General features: G+C 36.6%; 1 protein-coding gene across 8 annotated transcripts in view; it reads left to right on the top strand.

Moving 5' to 3' along the window:
* Window positions 1–13,382, top strand: part of Atp13a3 (ATPase 13A3) — a 76,674-nt gene that overhangs the window by 27,847 nt on the left and 35,445 nt on the right. For 6 of the 8 annotated variants that reach the window (XM_060370179.1, XM_060370182.1, XM_060370178.1 and 3 more), the window contains 9 exons: window positions 151–221; window positions 1,875–1,955; window positions 3,923–3,992; window positions 5,153–5,287; window positions 7,554–7,626; window positions 10,059–10,190; window positions 11,115–11,294; window positions 11,412–11,569; window positions 12,360–12,548. In XM_060370179.1, the coding sequence (XP_060226162.1) occupies window positions 151–221; window positions 1,875–1,955; window positions 3,923–3,992; window positions 5,153–5,287; window positions 7,554–7,626; window positions 10,059–10,190; window positions 11,115–11,294; window positions 11,412–11,569; window positions 12,360–12,548 (1,089 nt within the window). The remainder of the gene's footprint in view (window positions 1–150; window positions 222–1,874; window positions 1,956–3,922; window positions 3,993–5,152; window positions 5,288–7,553; window positions 7,627–10,058; window positions 10,191–11,114; window positions 11,295–11,411; window positions 11,570–12,359; window positions 12,549–13,382) is intronic. The other 2 variants (XM_060370181.1, XM_021643893.2) reach the window with 1 other exon arrangement.

Here is a 13,382-nt window from a genome sequence, read left to right as displayed (position 1 = left end):
TTTGTTTTTTCTCTTACATATTACATCCTGACCAGTTTCCCCTCCCTCATCTCCTCCCAAAATTTTAGGCTTAATGGAAAGTTGATTGTTTTGACATGTTCTAAGAGGTAACGATAAGCCTTTTGATGTAATATTATGTGTGTTCTACAGATGCGTTATTTTACCCACCATAGCATAAGATATTTCTGGAATGATGCCATTCACAATTTTGATTTCTTAAAGTAAGTTTCTTTCTTTTCTTGTAAATGCTTTAATAAAAGAGGCTATATTCTCATGTTAACAAAATCAAAGCAACTTTATACGCTCTAGTTTTATTTGAAGTTTTATTAACCATTTTAAAGTAAGTCTCACCTGCAACTTGTTCCTTGGAAAATTTTACATAAAATGTAGGAGAAAACTAAATACAGTGGTTCATGCCTGTGATCCCAGTAGCCAGGAGTCTGATGTGCATGAGTTTGAGTATATCTTAGAGCTTAGCTTTTTAAGTTGTTTTGCTTTACTTTGTTTTCGGTATGCACTGGGTGATGGCCGTAAGCAGTGATTCTGCTACTGGGCCCACTCCCTATCCCCCATGCTTTTCTCTAAAGTGTCTAATATTTCTTTCTGTGTTGGTAGTCCCATTCACTTGTACACTGTATTTAGAAAATTTTAATATTTTGATGAGAAATGACACTGGCAAATATATTATTTTTGGATAGGACTAATTGGAGTAATCCGTTACTTGTTTTGTGTATGTAGAAATCAACACTGTATAAATACTATAGTTTAGACTATTTAAGATGAGGTCTTGCTGCTTTTTTGTTTCATTTGTGTCCAGTTTCCTGTTTTAGCCTCCTAAGGATTCTGTGTTGTGCTCTTGTTCACTATTTCAAACACAAATTAAATACCATTGCATTAGAATGGTAGAGAATGTTCTAAGTTTTAACAGTAGAAACAAAAATAAAAAATATTTAAGTTAATAACATGGAATGCTTACTTGGAATACTGAGGATGTTCTGGAATGGGCCTGCTGATTTTCTCCTGTCTTCTTCTAAAGCGGAAGAATTATTGCTTTAAGAAAAAAGTTCCAGTGTCTTGTTAAATACTTTGTTGCTAGTCCCTCTTTGTACTGCATTCCAGAGAAGTCAGGAGCTCTGGTGGGGAGAATGTTCAATATACTTGTTGCCTAGTCTCTGTCAGCCATTGAGACTTACAGAATTTAAGCTTACCTTAACGATATCAACAAGTTGTTGAGTTTAGCTTTCCTATATGTAATGTAGGGAATAAGTAGAGTTTAATTCACTTTGCTTTAGAGTTGTTTGACTGGTATCAGTTATTACAAGCATAATTATGACCTTTTTTTTTGGAGACAACAGATATGTTAGTTGGATCCTAGTTAGGATTGTTTTAACTCGCAGACATTTTTAATTGTAAATTCTGTACTTTGAAACTAGCTATGTTGTTGTTTGGGAAAGGACTTATATTGGTGCATTGTGAAAGAAAATGGATAGAATGTCTTAATTTAAAGCTAAAAAGATGATTAAAAAAAACCCTAAATCTTTAGTTTGGAATTCACATTAGTTACACTTTATCTTAAGTTTTATTAGTTGATTGTTGAGTCATAAGTTTTGGAAACTGAAAAGATAATGGTACTGTGTATGTTATTTATATAGTTTTAGTTAGAGCCATAACAGTGGATAACTTAGTTGTGTTTTGAGACTTAAGCTATTCATTGTTTTATATTAAGAACTTGAGCGTTTAAAATTCTCATGACTTTCTTGTTAAGAATTTGTAAGGAAGTTACAGTTTTAAAGTAAAGCATATAGCAAAATGAGGCATTAATTAATTTGGATATTTTAAACTTTGTTTAAAGTAAAAACTTTGGATTTATTTAGGGGACTGGATGAAGGTGTTTCTTGTACATCAATTTATGAAAAGCATAGTGCAGGACTGACAAAGGGGATGCATGCCTACAGGTAACTTTATCCAACTAAAGTAGATCTGTTCTCAAACTCTAAATTCAGAAGTATATAGACAATTCTCCAGCATATAACATAGGTAGTTAAAACACTACATACTATTAGTTACAACCTTACTGATTTTTGAGCAGAACTCCCGCAGTTTAAGAAATACAGAAAATGTTAAAAGCTAATATATATCCCTTAAATTTTAATTTTAAATTAATTTAATTAATTCTAAGATTTTCCACATTTTTCTGTCTCTGAAGTTGGGATGTTTTGTTTAGTGGGTGGGGTGTCATTCTCAGTCAAACATAAGATGATGGTGTGTGCTGTAAACTAGTAGCACCTTAGATTTCCTGCAATGGGAATTTAAAGCATGAGCTGGGACATCCCACATAAAACAATAAAGTGGGAGCCACACGTTTCATGTTATTTGTTAAAGTATGAAAATATGCTATTGTCACCAGGTGTGGTGGTGCACGCCTTTAATCCCAGAACTCAGGAGGCAGAGGCAGGTGGATTTCTTTGAGTTTGAGACCAGCCTGGTCTACAAAGTGAGTTCTAAGACAGCCAAGACTGCACAAAGAAACCCTGTCACCAAAAACAAATGGCAGTATATTGCATATTTTAAAGATAAATGTAGTTTCTTTGATTGAATTGGATTTTTTTTGTACTGTTTTAACATGTTTTCAATGTTTGAACAAGAAAATTCAGTCTTAATACCTTATAAAAGGCTATAATTGGAACAGCATACAAAGTGTACTATTGAAATGAAGAACCTATGGGTTTTAGAGGGAGCAGAGCTAGGGTGGAATTCAGGGCCTTACTTAGGGCAGGCAAACACTCTACGTTGAGCTCTGTATATCCCCAGGCCTCATTACAACTCCCACCCTAGGCCTCAGGTAGCTGAACCTGAACTCACTCACTGTGTAGCCAAGTATGGATGTCTTTGAACTCCTGGTCTTGCATTTGCTTCCCAGGTGCTGGGCTTCCAGGAAAGCGCTACACCGTGCTTGGTTTATGCAGTTGTTTGGAATTAATTGAAGCCTTGCGTAATTGGCAGCCACTCTGACAGTGGGATACTGCCTCCAGCCTCTAAGCACCTTTATGAAAGTTTCTAAAAGATGTGTAATTTTTTGAAATGAACTTTCTTAGTATTTTTGCTAGAAAAAAAATAAATGTAGGGTAAGATTTCTCAAATGTATTTAATTTCTTACAAAAGTAAGTTTTAATTTAAATTTTAATAACAGTTGCTCTCGGGGCTGAAGATGTCTCAGTGGTTAAGAGCACTGGGTGTTCTTCTAGAGGACCTGAATTTGGTTCCCAGCACCTACATGGCATTTCACAACTGTCTGTAACTTTGATTCCAGGAGCACCAAATGCTGTCCTGGCCTTGTTAGGCTGTGCATGCATGTGATACAAGCACTCATTCATATGAAAAAAAATTTCTTAGTTAGTTGTGGTGGCTTACACTGGTTGTTCCAGCACTTGGGAAGTTGAGACAGGAGGATTTCCATGAGTTTGAAGGTAGCCTGAGTTTCAGAACGGCCTATAGACATAACAAAACAGAGCCTTTTGCTTACATAGTTATTATTGACTAGTAAGAAAGATAGTCACATAAAAATTAGTAGTCAAAATGAAGTAAACTGCTCAAAGTTTGGTTATCATTATTTATTTCTTTGATTAAATAGCATATTTTATTTTACTTACTTATGAGACAGGATTTCCCTGTGTATCCTTTCCTGGCTGTCCTGGAACTCACTATGTATGTCAGGCTGGTCTTGAACTGCCTCTCCTTCCTGAATGCTGAGATTAAAGGCTTACACCTCTATGACCCAGCAACTTTATTTAAGTAGAGTGTTTTAGTCATGAAACATGAGATTTAAAAAACATGAATCTAAGAATAATTGGCTTTAACCATATTTAACAGTTCTTTTCCCAGATCATACTATTAATACAGTTACTGTATTTTTCTGTCATAGAAAGTTGCTTTATGGAGTAAATGAAATTGCTGTGAAAGTGCCTTCTGTTTTTAAGCTTCTAATTAAAGAGGTAAGACTGTTGTGTGTAAATCATTAGATTCATCCATTTGGAAAGAGTCGTGTTTAAGAAGATATTCTTGCTTTTTTCCTTTGTTTTATATTTTACTTGGAAAGTAAAATTCTTGTGTGTTAGAAAAGGTATGAGTATGAAACTTTTTTCAAAATATTAATTTCTATTTTTGTGTGTCTCACATCTAAATCTCCTGCCATACAAGTATCTGTAACTTTTTGCTCCTTTTTTCACTTCACATGGTGTATATAGTACTGTAAATTTGACTTGTAGCATGGTCTGAAAGGAAGCATGTTAGTTCTTGCAGTAAGGATTCATTTCTAATTGCCTTAGCAGTGTGAACAAAGTATTATGAAAATGTAGAGGAAGTTGGTGAGTGACTGCGTAGAAAAAAGGCTTGCCAGTCTTTGTTGAGGTTTTTGGCTGTAGATAAAAAGTTGTATTGGGTGTATACTTTATTAGAAACATGATTGTTTCCACCACTTTCTTAATGTAGCTATTTGATCTGCCTGCAAACATAGTGTATGATTAAGAAATTTAGAAAGTCCCATACTTTGATAGTATCTGTTAAGTAGTCATCTTTTATTTTTTTAAACATTTTTACCTGGTACTCCTATTATGGATAAAGTTGGAATAATTTCTAAAATATTCCTTGTGTGTTTGAAGAAAAATGGTACTGTATACATGAAAGTGCTTTGAAAAGCACAAAATCAGCAGTCAAAAGACATTGGTAGGTAATTAAGAAAGATCCCCATTATCACATATTTATCCTTTCATTATATGTCATTGAACTCTTGAAATGTAAGTAAAATTTTCTTTTGAGTTCATTGAAAGCAAACATTTGTTCTGTTTAAAAGTTTTACATCTTAGCCCAGAACACAGAATTTATTGCAAGTAAATGTACGTTAACAAAGTGCAATGCATTCATACAGATTAGCTTTTTCTAGTTGAATCTGTATTTGGGTTTAGTATGAATCTAAATGAATGTGAAATAATTTAAGCTTGTTGGCTCAAGTTTTAGATTCAATAGGAAGCAAGAATACAGAGCTTATCCTTTTAAGAACCTGGTTGTTGAGAGTGTCAAGTGGTGGGAAATCCATGTGTTTACACCCCTCACTTCATTCTTAACTGTTGATGTAGCTTTTTCTTTTTTTTTTTAGGTTCTCAACCCATTTTACATTTTCCAACTGTTCAGTGTTATCCTGTGGAGCATTGATGAATACTATTACTATGCTCTAGCCATTGTGATTATGTCCATAGTATCTATTATAAGTTCATTATATTCCATTAGAAAGGTAAGTCAGAATTTATTTCAGAAATACATTTGCCTTTTTTTTTTAATGCAAGGTTTATAGAATGAACAGTACTTTGTTTAAAGCACACGTAATGTTTATAAGTACACATACAAACTTTCCTTTTGTTTATTTGTTGAGACAACGCTGTGGGTTAGCTTTAAGTAACCAGTCCTCCTGCTTCTGCCTGGCATTTTGACATTTTTTGTTGTTGTAGTTTTTTAAATGTGTACTGGTGTTTTGCCTGCATTTATGTCAAGTGCACCACATGTAGGCCTCGTTCCTGCAAAGGGCAGAAGAGATTAGGATTCCCTGGTGTTGTCATACTTTTTTAAAATCAGTTTTATTGTGTTTTTTTATAGCTCCTTCTCCCTTTTCCATCCCAAACCCTTCTAACACCCAACACCAGGTAGGAGAGAAAGGGTATAATTTTCCTTAGCTATTTACTGCTGGTTAGGGTCGTTGGGTTCCTCAGGGCAAGTCCAATCCTTGTTTCAGGGTGTCATGCTGCATCAACAGCAACCAGGAATAGCAAGGGGAATAGGAATCATCTTTCCCAGAGGCCCCTTTCTGCTCTCTGGCCTTTAGTCCCTGTCAGAGTCCTCAGAATTAAACTCTGCAGCTGGCAAAAGTGCCCCTCTTAGAGCCTGAATGCAGCAAATAGTTTGCTGCTGTAGACAACCTGAATCAGTCCCATATCCCACAAAACAAAAACATGTTTACATATCATAAACCAAAACTTCCACAACACCCTTGGAATAAAGCCACTGTTGTTGTGAGCCATTGTGAATCAAATCAGGGTCTTCTGAAAGAGTAGACAGCTTTCTTAACCACTGAGCTATCTTCAGCCCTGGCATTTTTTTTTAAATATTATTTTTATGTACATTGATGTATGTATGTATGTCTGTGAAGATACCAGTTCATTTGGAATTGGAATTATAGACAGTTGCGAGCTGCCATGTCGGTGCTGGGAATTGAACCAGAGATCTCTGGAAGAGTAGCCAGTGTTCCTAACCTCTGAACCATCTCTCCTGCCTCTCCCTTCCTCCCCCCTTTTCTTTTTTAAAGGGAATCAATTTTTTTTTTTGAGGTACTGGAATTTGAACCTAAGACTTTACATATGCTCACTGAGCTGTGCTCTGAAACAGTTATTTTTAGAGTCAAATTGCCACATGAATATTCCAAAGGTATAGGCATCTGCATTTGCTTATTAAAGACTGAAGTGCTGGGGCTGGAGAGATGGCTCAGCAGTTAAGAGAACTTGTTCCTCTTCCAGAGGTCCTGAGTTCAATTCCCAGCACCCACATGGCAGCTCACAACTGTCTGTAACTTCAAGATCTGTCACCCTCACACAGATACATGCAGCAACCACATGGTGGATCACAACCATCTATAATGAAATTTGTTGTCCTCTTTTGCCCTGCAGACAGAACACTGTATATATAATAAATAAATAAATCTTAAAAAAAGACTGAAACACTAAAAGGATGGTTTCGTCATTCTCAAGGCAAGGCTGTCTCTTTAAAGTGCGTCTTTGTTTTGAATTAAAACTAATTCTTGAATCTCTGCCTTTTGGGAGTGTGCATGGATGTGTTTACATGTGAATGAGTCCATTTGTGCCTGGAGGCCTCAGTTTGATACTGGGTGCCTTATTCAGGGCAGGGTCTCAGCTGAACCTAGTACTCACTTACTGAACTAATTCAGCTAGGCAAATTGCTTTAGAAATCTCCTGTCTTTGCCTCTTTTGTTCTGTAGTTACAGGCAAACGGTGGTGTCTGTTTGGTGTTCACAAGGGTGCTCAGATCTGAACTTGAGTAGTATCTTTGTTAGGGCTTCTATTGCTGTCAAGAGACAGCACAACTACAGCAATTCTTATAAAGAGAAACATTTAATTAGGGCTGGCTTACAGTTCAGAGGTTTAGTCCATTGTCATGGGTGGAAACATGGTGACATGCAGGCAGACATGGTACTAGAGGGGTAGCTGGGAGTTCTACGCCTGGATCAGTAGGCAGCAGGAAGAGAGTGACAGTGGGCCTGGCTTGAGCTTCTAAAACCTCAAAGCCCACCCCCAGTGATACACTTCTTCCAGCAAGGCTAGACCTTCTAATAGTGCCACTCCCTCTTCTCCTATGGGGCTGTTTTTATCCCAACCCTTGACTTTCCACCTTTTATACATGCAGAACAGTTAACAATTACCACAGTAATTGAGTTTTTTAAATATATTGAGGTACAGATTTGTATTTATTTTTGATTTCTTGTTTTCTTTCAGCAATATGTTATGTTACATGACATGGTGGCAACTCATAGTACTGTGAGAGTTTCAGTTTGTAGAGTAAATCAAGGTAAGTTCTTCAGTCAAAAAAGTAAATGAACACAAAATGGCCAATTAAAAGCTCATGTGTAAAGTAAGATCATTATGTGTATATATGCATCTTAATTTTTTAATTGGATTTATTTATTTAATCGTGTGAATGCATAAAGCGTATATATGGAGATCAGAAGACAGCCCACAGGAATTACTTGTCTTTCTGCCACATGGTTCCTGGCATTGAGCTAAGGTCATTGTCATTAGGCTTGGTGGCGACCACCTTTACTCTGTGCCACCTCACCAGCCCTGTCATCAGTATTTCTTCTTCTTTCTCCTCCTCCCTTCTTCTTCAGATTTAGAAATATACATCTAGATCCTCAATTTGTGGCCAGTTCATTGTTTTATATAACATTTTATCATTTGTACAGTGTAGAGGCACTCTGCTAAGCTCTAGGAAAACCTGGTAAAAGCAGAGTGTGGGGAGTGCTCTGAGAGCAAGGTGTGCACTTACTTTGTCTGGAATACTTACCAGTACGCGAGTCTTTTTTTTGAAGTCTAAGCAGCCATTTTTTCACTTAGTCAAATTAAGGGAAAGGTGAAAAGTTTTAAGATAATGATGAAGAGGAGAGGCTATTAAGTACCCAGAGGACAGAAATTAGAGACTGCTTTTCATGAAAGCTGGAATTCAGCAAGGCATGTGCAGCAAGTAGATGAGACACAAATCAATGGAGAGCCACCAAAGAGCTCCCAGCAGACTCTCCTGTTTGTTGTTCGCAAATAAAACAAAACAAAACAAAACAAACAAACAAAACCACAGTAATTCTGGCTTCTGAAGGCATGACCTGGATCAAGAACAGGGTTGTAGAGATAGCAAAATGTGGTCGTTGGACAAGATTTGGTGAGAATTGAAAGTGAAGAATCAAGAAGTCTATGCAGCTGGGTAGGTGGATGTTGGTGTTGTTAAATGGCACATGATAAAAGGGAAACAATGATTGTAGAAGGAGAATGCTTAGAACATACAGACTATCTGAGATGTTGAAATGAAGGACAGACAGCATAGTATCTGGTCTTTGGAGGCTGTAGCCACTCTCCAGAATACAAAATCAGTCTGCATTTTTATTTATTTTCCATATTCCTTTCCTTTTACCTCAGTCCTACACCAACCAACAGCCCACATCCCTCCCTTCCTCTCCCCGTCCCCCCTACTTTTGAGATAGGCTTGATAAGTTGCCTACTGTGGCCTCCTAAGTTGCTGGGATTATAAGTATGAACAAGGGGCTGGAGAGATAGCTCAGTGGTTAAGAGCACTGACTGCTACTGCTCTTCCAGTCAAATCACCAACACACATAAAAAATATATAGATATCCTCCCAGTCCTCCCAGACTCTTTTTTGTTTGTTTGTTTTTTGTTTTTTGTTGCTGTACCCAAGTGATTGCTTCCTTCCCAGCCATTTTCTTTCACTGGAATCTCTCACACTTGGTGCCATCTTACTTATTTTTGGTAGGGTTATTTGTTGTTTGCTTCATTTTTGAAGTGTGTGTGTATACGTGTGTACAGGCTGGCCTAGGCCTTGTTATATAGCTGAGAGTGAATCTCTAATCTTGCTGCCACAAGCGCTGGTATTACCAGAGCCCAGTAGTTTTTGGTGTTTTTTATCAGGCAAGGGGCACCTGTATGCGCTAAGACCTGAGAAGGGCCTTGCCAGGCTGGCCTCAAATTCATGATCTTGCTTTTCAGCTTTTTAAATGCTGGGATTTTAATTCCTGATTTAAATTTTCAAGGAAATAATTAATTAAGCATTCAGCTTGCTGTTTTTTAATAATTTGAAGACTAAAACATATAAGAAGGGTTGTGATAAATAGTTGCAGTGAAAAAAAAGAATACTTTTGAAAAGAAAAATCTGGTAAATATTTCATGATTTCTTTAGTTTCTGTAGAATTGGAGAAATCTGAATTTATTTTGCCAATTTCAGCAGAATTTCCTGTGGACTCATGAGTGTATTTAAAGGTGGTTGATAGTAAAAATTCATGATTGACAGGATTATGGGGGTGTGATAAGGACTTGCTACCCTCTGTGCTTGATCAGCATATTGTCAGGAGACCAGCTAGCTGCTATATCTCAATGCCTGGTACCTGTGTAGGCCAGAAGAGAGGGTCAGATTCCCTGGAACTGGAGTTACAGATAGTTGTGTTACTTCCATGTGGTTCCTGGGAATTGAACCCAGGATTCCTGGAAAAACAGCCAGTGCTCTTAAATGCTGAGCCATCTCTCTAGCCTTGATGCTTTGTTAATGTATAGTTCTGTTTCTGGAGACTTTCTGTGATTCAATTTTAATATTAACCCCACTGTATCAGTTTCTTACTGAGAGCAAGAGAGTTTTACATAGGTCATTTGTTTATTTGTTGTTTTTATTCCAAGTTAAAGAACAATTTCTTCTAACTTCTTTTTTTTTTTTTTTCAATTCAGAAATAGAAGAGATCTTTTCTACGGACCTTGTGCCAGGAGATGTCATGATCATTCCATTAAATGGGACAGTCATGCCTTGTGATGCAGTACTTATTAATGGTACTTGCATTGTAAACGAAAGCATGTTAACAGGTACATGAAATCAGCTTTATCATGCTTCTTGTTTATTCTGGTGTTATTATGAATTAATTTAAACTTTTTCAGAAACATTTCATTTCTCATTTCCTCATGAAAGTGATGCATAGTGATTTTGTGTGTGAGTAGAGTACATTCTGAGCTAAAAACTAGTCCTAAACTACTTCTAGTACTGACTCTTCTTGGACCTGCTTCTTGCCACTTCTTAGACATGGGAAATGGTTTATAGAAAGGGAGAGGGAAAGAAGTCCTTTGCCTACAGATTATAGTGGATTTGCTTCTATATAAATTATGTGAAGAATGGGACTAAATCAAGAGTTTCTTATATTGTAATTGGGAAGACATAGACTTCATGGTAACTCTGCCAGAAATTCACAGTCTAGAAGTGGATCTTTCTACCTCTTGTGTTGATTTTTCTTTTTTAATATTATCATAGTCTGACTAGAAATTATTTTCTACGTACTATATTTTGAGGCTTAAAGGACACATTGTCACATACATATTTTCTATACTCTTGAAGAAGTATGAATGCTATAGAACATTAAAAGAACCTCGTACTACTCACTCTCCCTTTCCCAAATTTTTTGTTACTGTGATAGGTGTCTGTATCTTTGTAGTAGTGGTTAAAGATATGGCACCACTGAATCTGTTCTTTGATCTTTAAAATCATTTGAAGGTCAATAAAAGCAATTTTCTAGTAGTAGCAGACATTTCTGATTTATGAAATCATTCACTGTCTAGAATTACTGCTGGAAACAGCTTGCTATTTCTCAGTGAACCCATTGATGGACAAAAAGGTAAATGATTATACTTTCTTGTCCATATAAGAGCAATTATTAACTACTTGTAGTAGTTAAAATATTCACCATTTATTTGACATTGATTTCTAAGGTGTTCTTTAAAATTTGATTTTCTTAATAGGAGAAAGTGTTCCAGTGACAAAGACTAATTTGCCAAATCCTTCCGTGGATGTCAAAGGACTGGGGGAGGAGTTATACAGCCCAGAGACACATAAGCGCCACACTTTGTTTTGTGGGACGACTGTTATTCAGACCCGTTTCTACACCGGAGAACTTGTGAAAGCCATAGTAGTTAGGACAGGTAGGTAAAGTCACTTTTGAATTTGAAACCAACTGAATGTTTATAAAGGGATTCTGGTTGGGGAGGTAAATTCTTATAAAAAGATGAATAAATTTTCTCTTTAATTTTTTTTGAAAGGATTTAGTACTTCCAAAGGACAGCTTGTTCGTTCTATACTGTATCCCAAGCCAACTGATTTTAAACTCTATAGAGATGCCTACTTGTTTCTACTATGTCTTGTGGTAGTGGCTGGCATTGGTTTTATCTACACAATCATCAATAGCATTTTAAATAAGGTACGTAACTTTTGATAAGTTTGGTCCTTAATTATTTCACGTGGCTAAAGTTAATTCTAAAGAAAACTATGACACTAGTATTTATTATATTAGAAAGCAAAAATATTTTGGGTGATCTAGGCAGGGAAATTGGAAGTTCTAGGCCAGCTTGGGATATGTAGCAAGCATAAAACATTTATATCGTAGCATTTAATTCTTCAGAATGTGATACAAAGCATGAATCAAAACTTTTTATTTGTGCGATAAACTGAAATTATATAAATTAATTATATATAACTTGTTTGGTTATTCAGCCATGTTGTCAGGCTCCTAGCTTTGCCTCTTGGGTGCTGAAATTACTAAAATCATGTTTAGCCACTTAATGGAAGGTTCATGTAAGAGACCATTTCTAATTATTTCTTCCAGCGTCTGTGAAGACTTGCCCAGGTGCTTGTAGGATGAGATAGTATCAGATAAGGCTTCTTCAACTTGATTTGAAGGCAGTCATGTGAAGAACAGAAGCTGTTAAAAGTGAGACAAGTATTTAGCTGTAGAAGTCTCCTTTAGCTGGTATTCTGATGGTCCATTGGATAGCTCATTGAAGCTTCTTTTTCTTAATCATTTCTACACCCTCCTCCAACACTGGGGTTTAAACCTAGGGCCTCAAACATATTAGGCAAGCATTTTTATGCCTTTTATAAAATCTCTAAAGAAAAAATTTTATCAGTAAATAGATTAATGTATATACTTACATAAATACAAAAAGTGTTTATTAAATGTTGTTTGTTTGACATTTTTATGTTAATTGTAGAAAGAAATTCAGGAAATAATTATTAAGTCTCTTGATATCATTACAATTACTGTACCACCTGCACTTCCTGCTGCAATGACTGCTGGGATTGTATATGCTCAGAGAAGACTGAAAAAAGTTGGAATTTTCTGTATTAGTCCCCAGAGGATAAATATCTGTGGACAGCTGAATCTTGTTTGCTTTGACAAGGTTGGTTTGGTTTCATAATCATTACTGTGTTTTAAGTATTTGTTTATATTTCATTTATGAATTAATTTACCCTTATTTCTATTATTTCTGGAGTTTCCCCTTTCCCAGTTACTTACATATGCATGTTTTGAAACATTTTTCTTACTCTTCCTCTCCCCTTTGAAACAAGTTTTTACTATATAGCCCTGGCTGGCTTACAATTCATTTGTATAGACTAGGCTGGCCTCAAACTCAGGGAAATCTGCCCTCCAGAGTGCTGGGATTACAGGCATTGTACCACCATGTCTGGCCCCTTTCTCAGCTTTTACTTCTTTGTTTACTCTCTGCGGGTGTTTTTCCCTCCATCTTTGTCTATTTAACATGTGTGTGCTGTGCCCTCAGTCTAGAAGGCGGCACCAGATCTTTGGAACTGGAGTTACAGAGGGTTGTGAGCCACCGTTGAATTGAACCCAGGTCCTATGGCAGAGCTTCCTTCCCCTGGTGTTTTCTCAGTTAGCAATCATTTTAGTTTTGCTTGCTTGCTCAGATCTACAAATTAGTGTTGATATGCCGAGTTATGTCTTATGGTAATAACATAAAGGGAGGCAAGATGGTAGGCTGAGCCCGCCTACAAGTGCTAGGCCCTATGGACTAGGTGAACTACCTCAAAGATACGGTGCTGGAGCAACGGCTCAGCTGTTAAAGAGCATTTACTGCTCTTGCAGAGGGCCTAGGTTTGATTCAGAGCACACATATGACATCGTACAACCTGTGACACACACAGAATGACAGATAGATACACAGACAAAACACCCACACACAAAAATAAATTAATTCATTAAAAATTTTAAAACT

This window comes from Meriones unguiculatus, chromosome 17 (assembly GCF_030254825.1).
Source record: "Meriones unguiculatus strain TT.TT164.6M chromosome 17, Bangor_MerUng_6.1, whole genome shotgun sequence".
Lineage (NCBI taxonomy): Eukaryota > Metazoa > Chordata > Mammalia > Rodentia > Muridae > Meriones > Meriones unguiculatus.
This window is presented reverse-complemented; position numbering and strand designations above follow the sequence as displayed.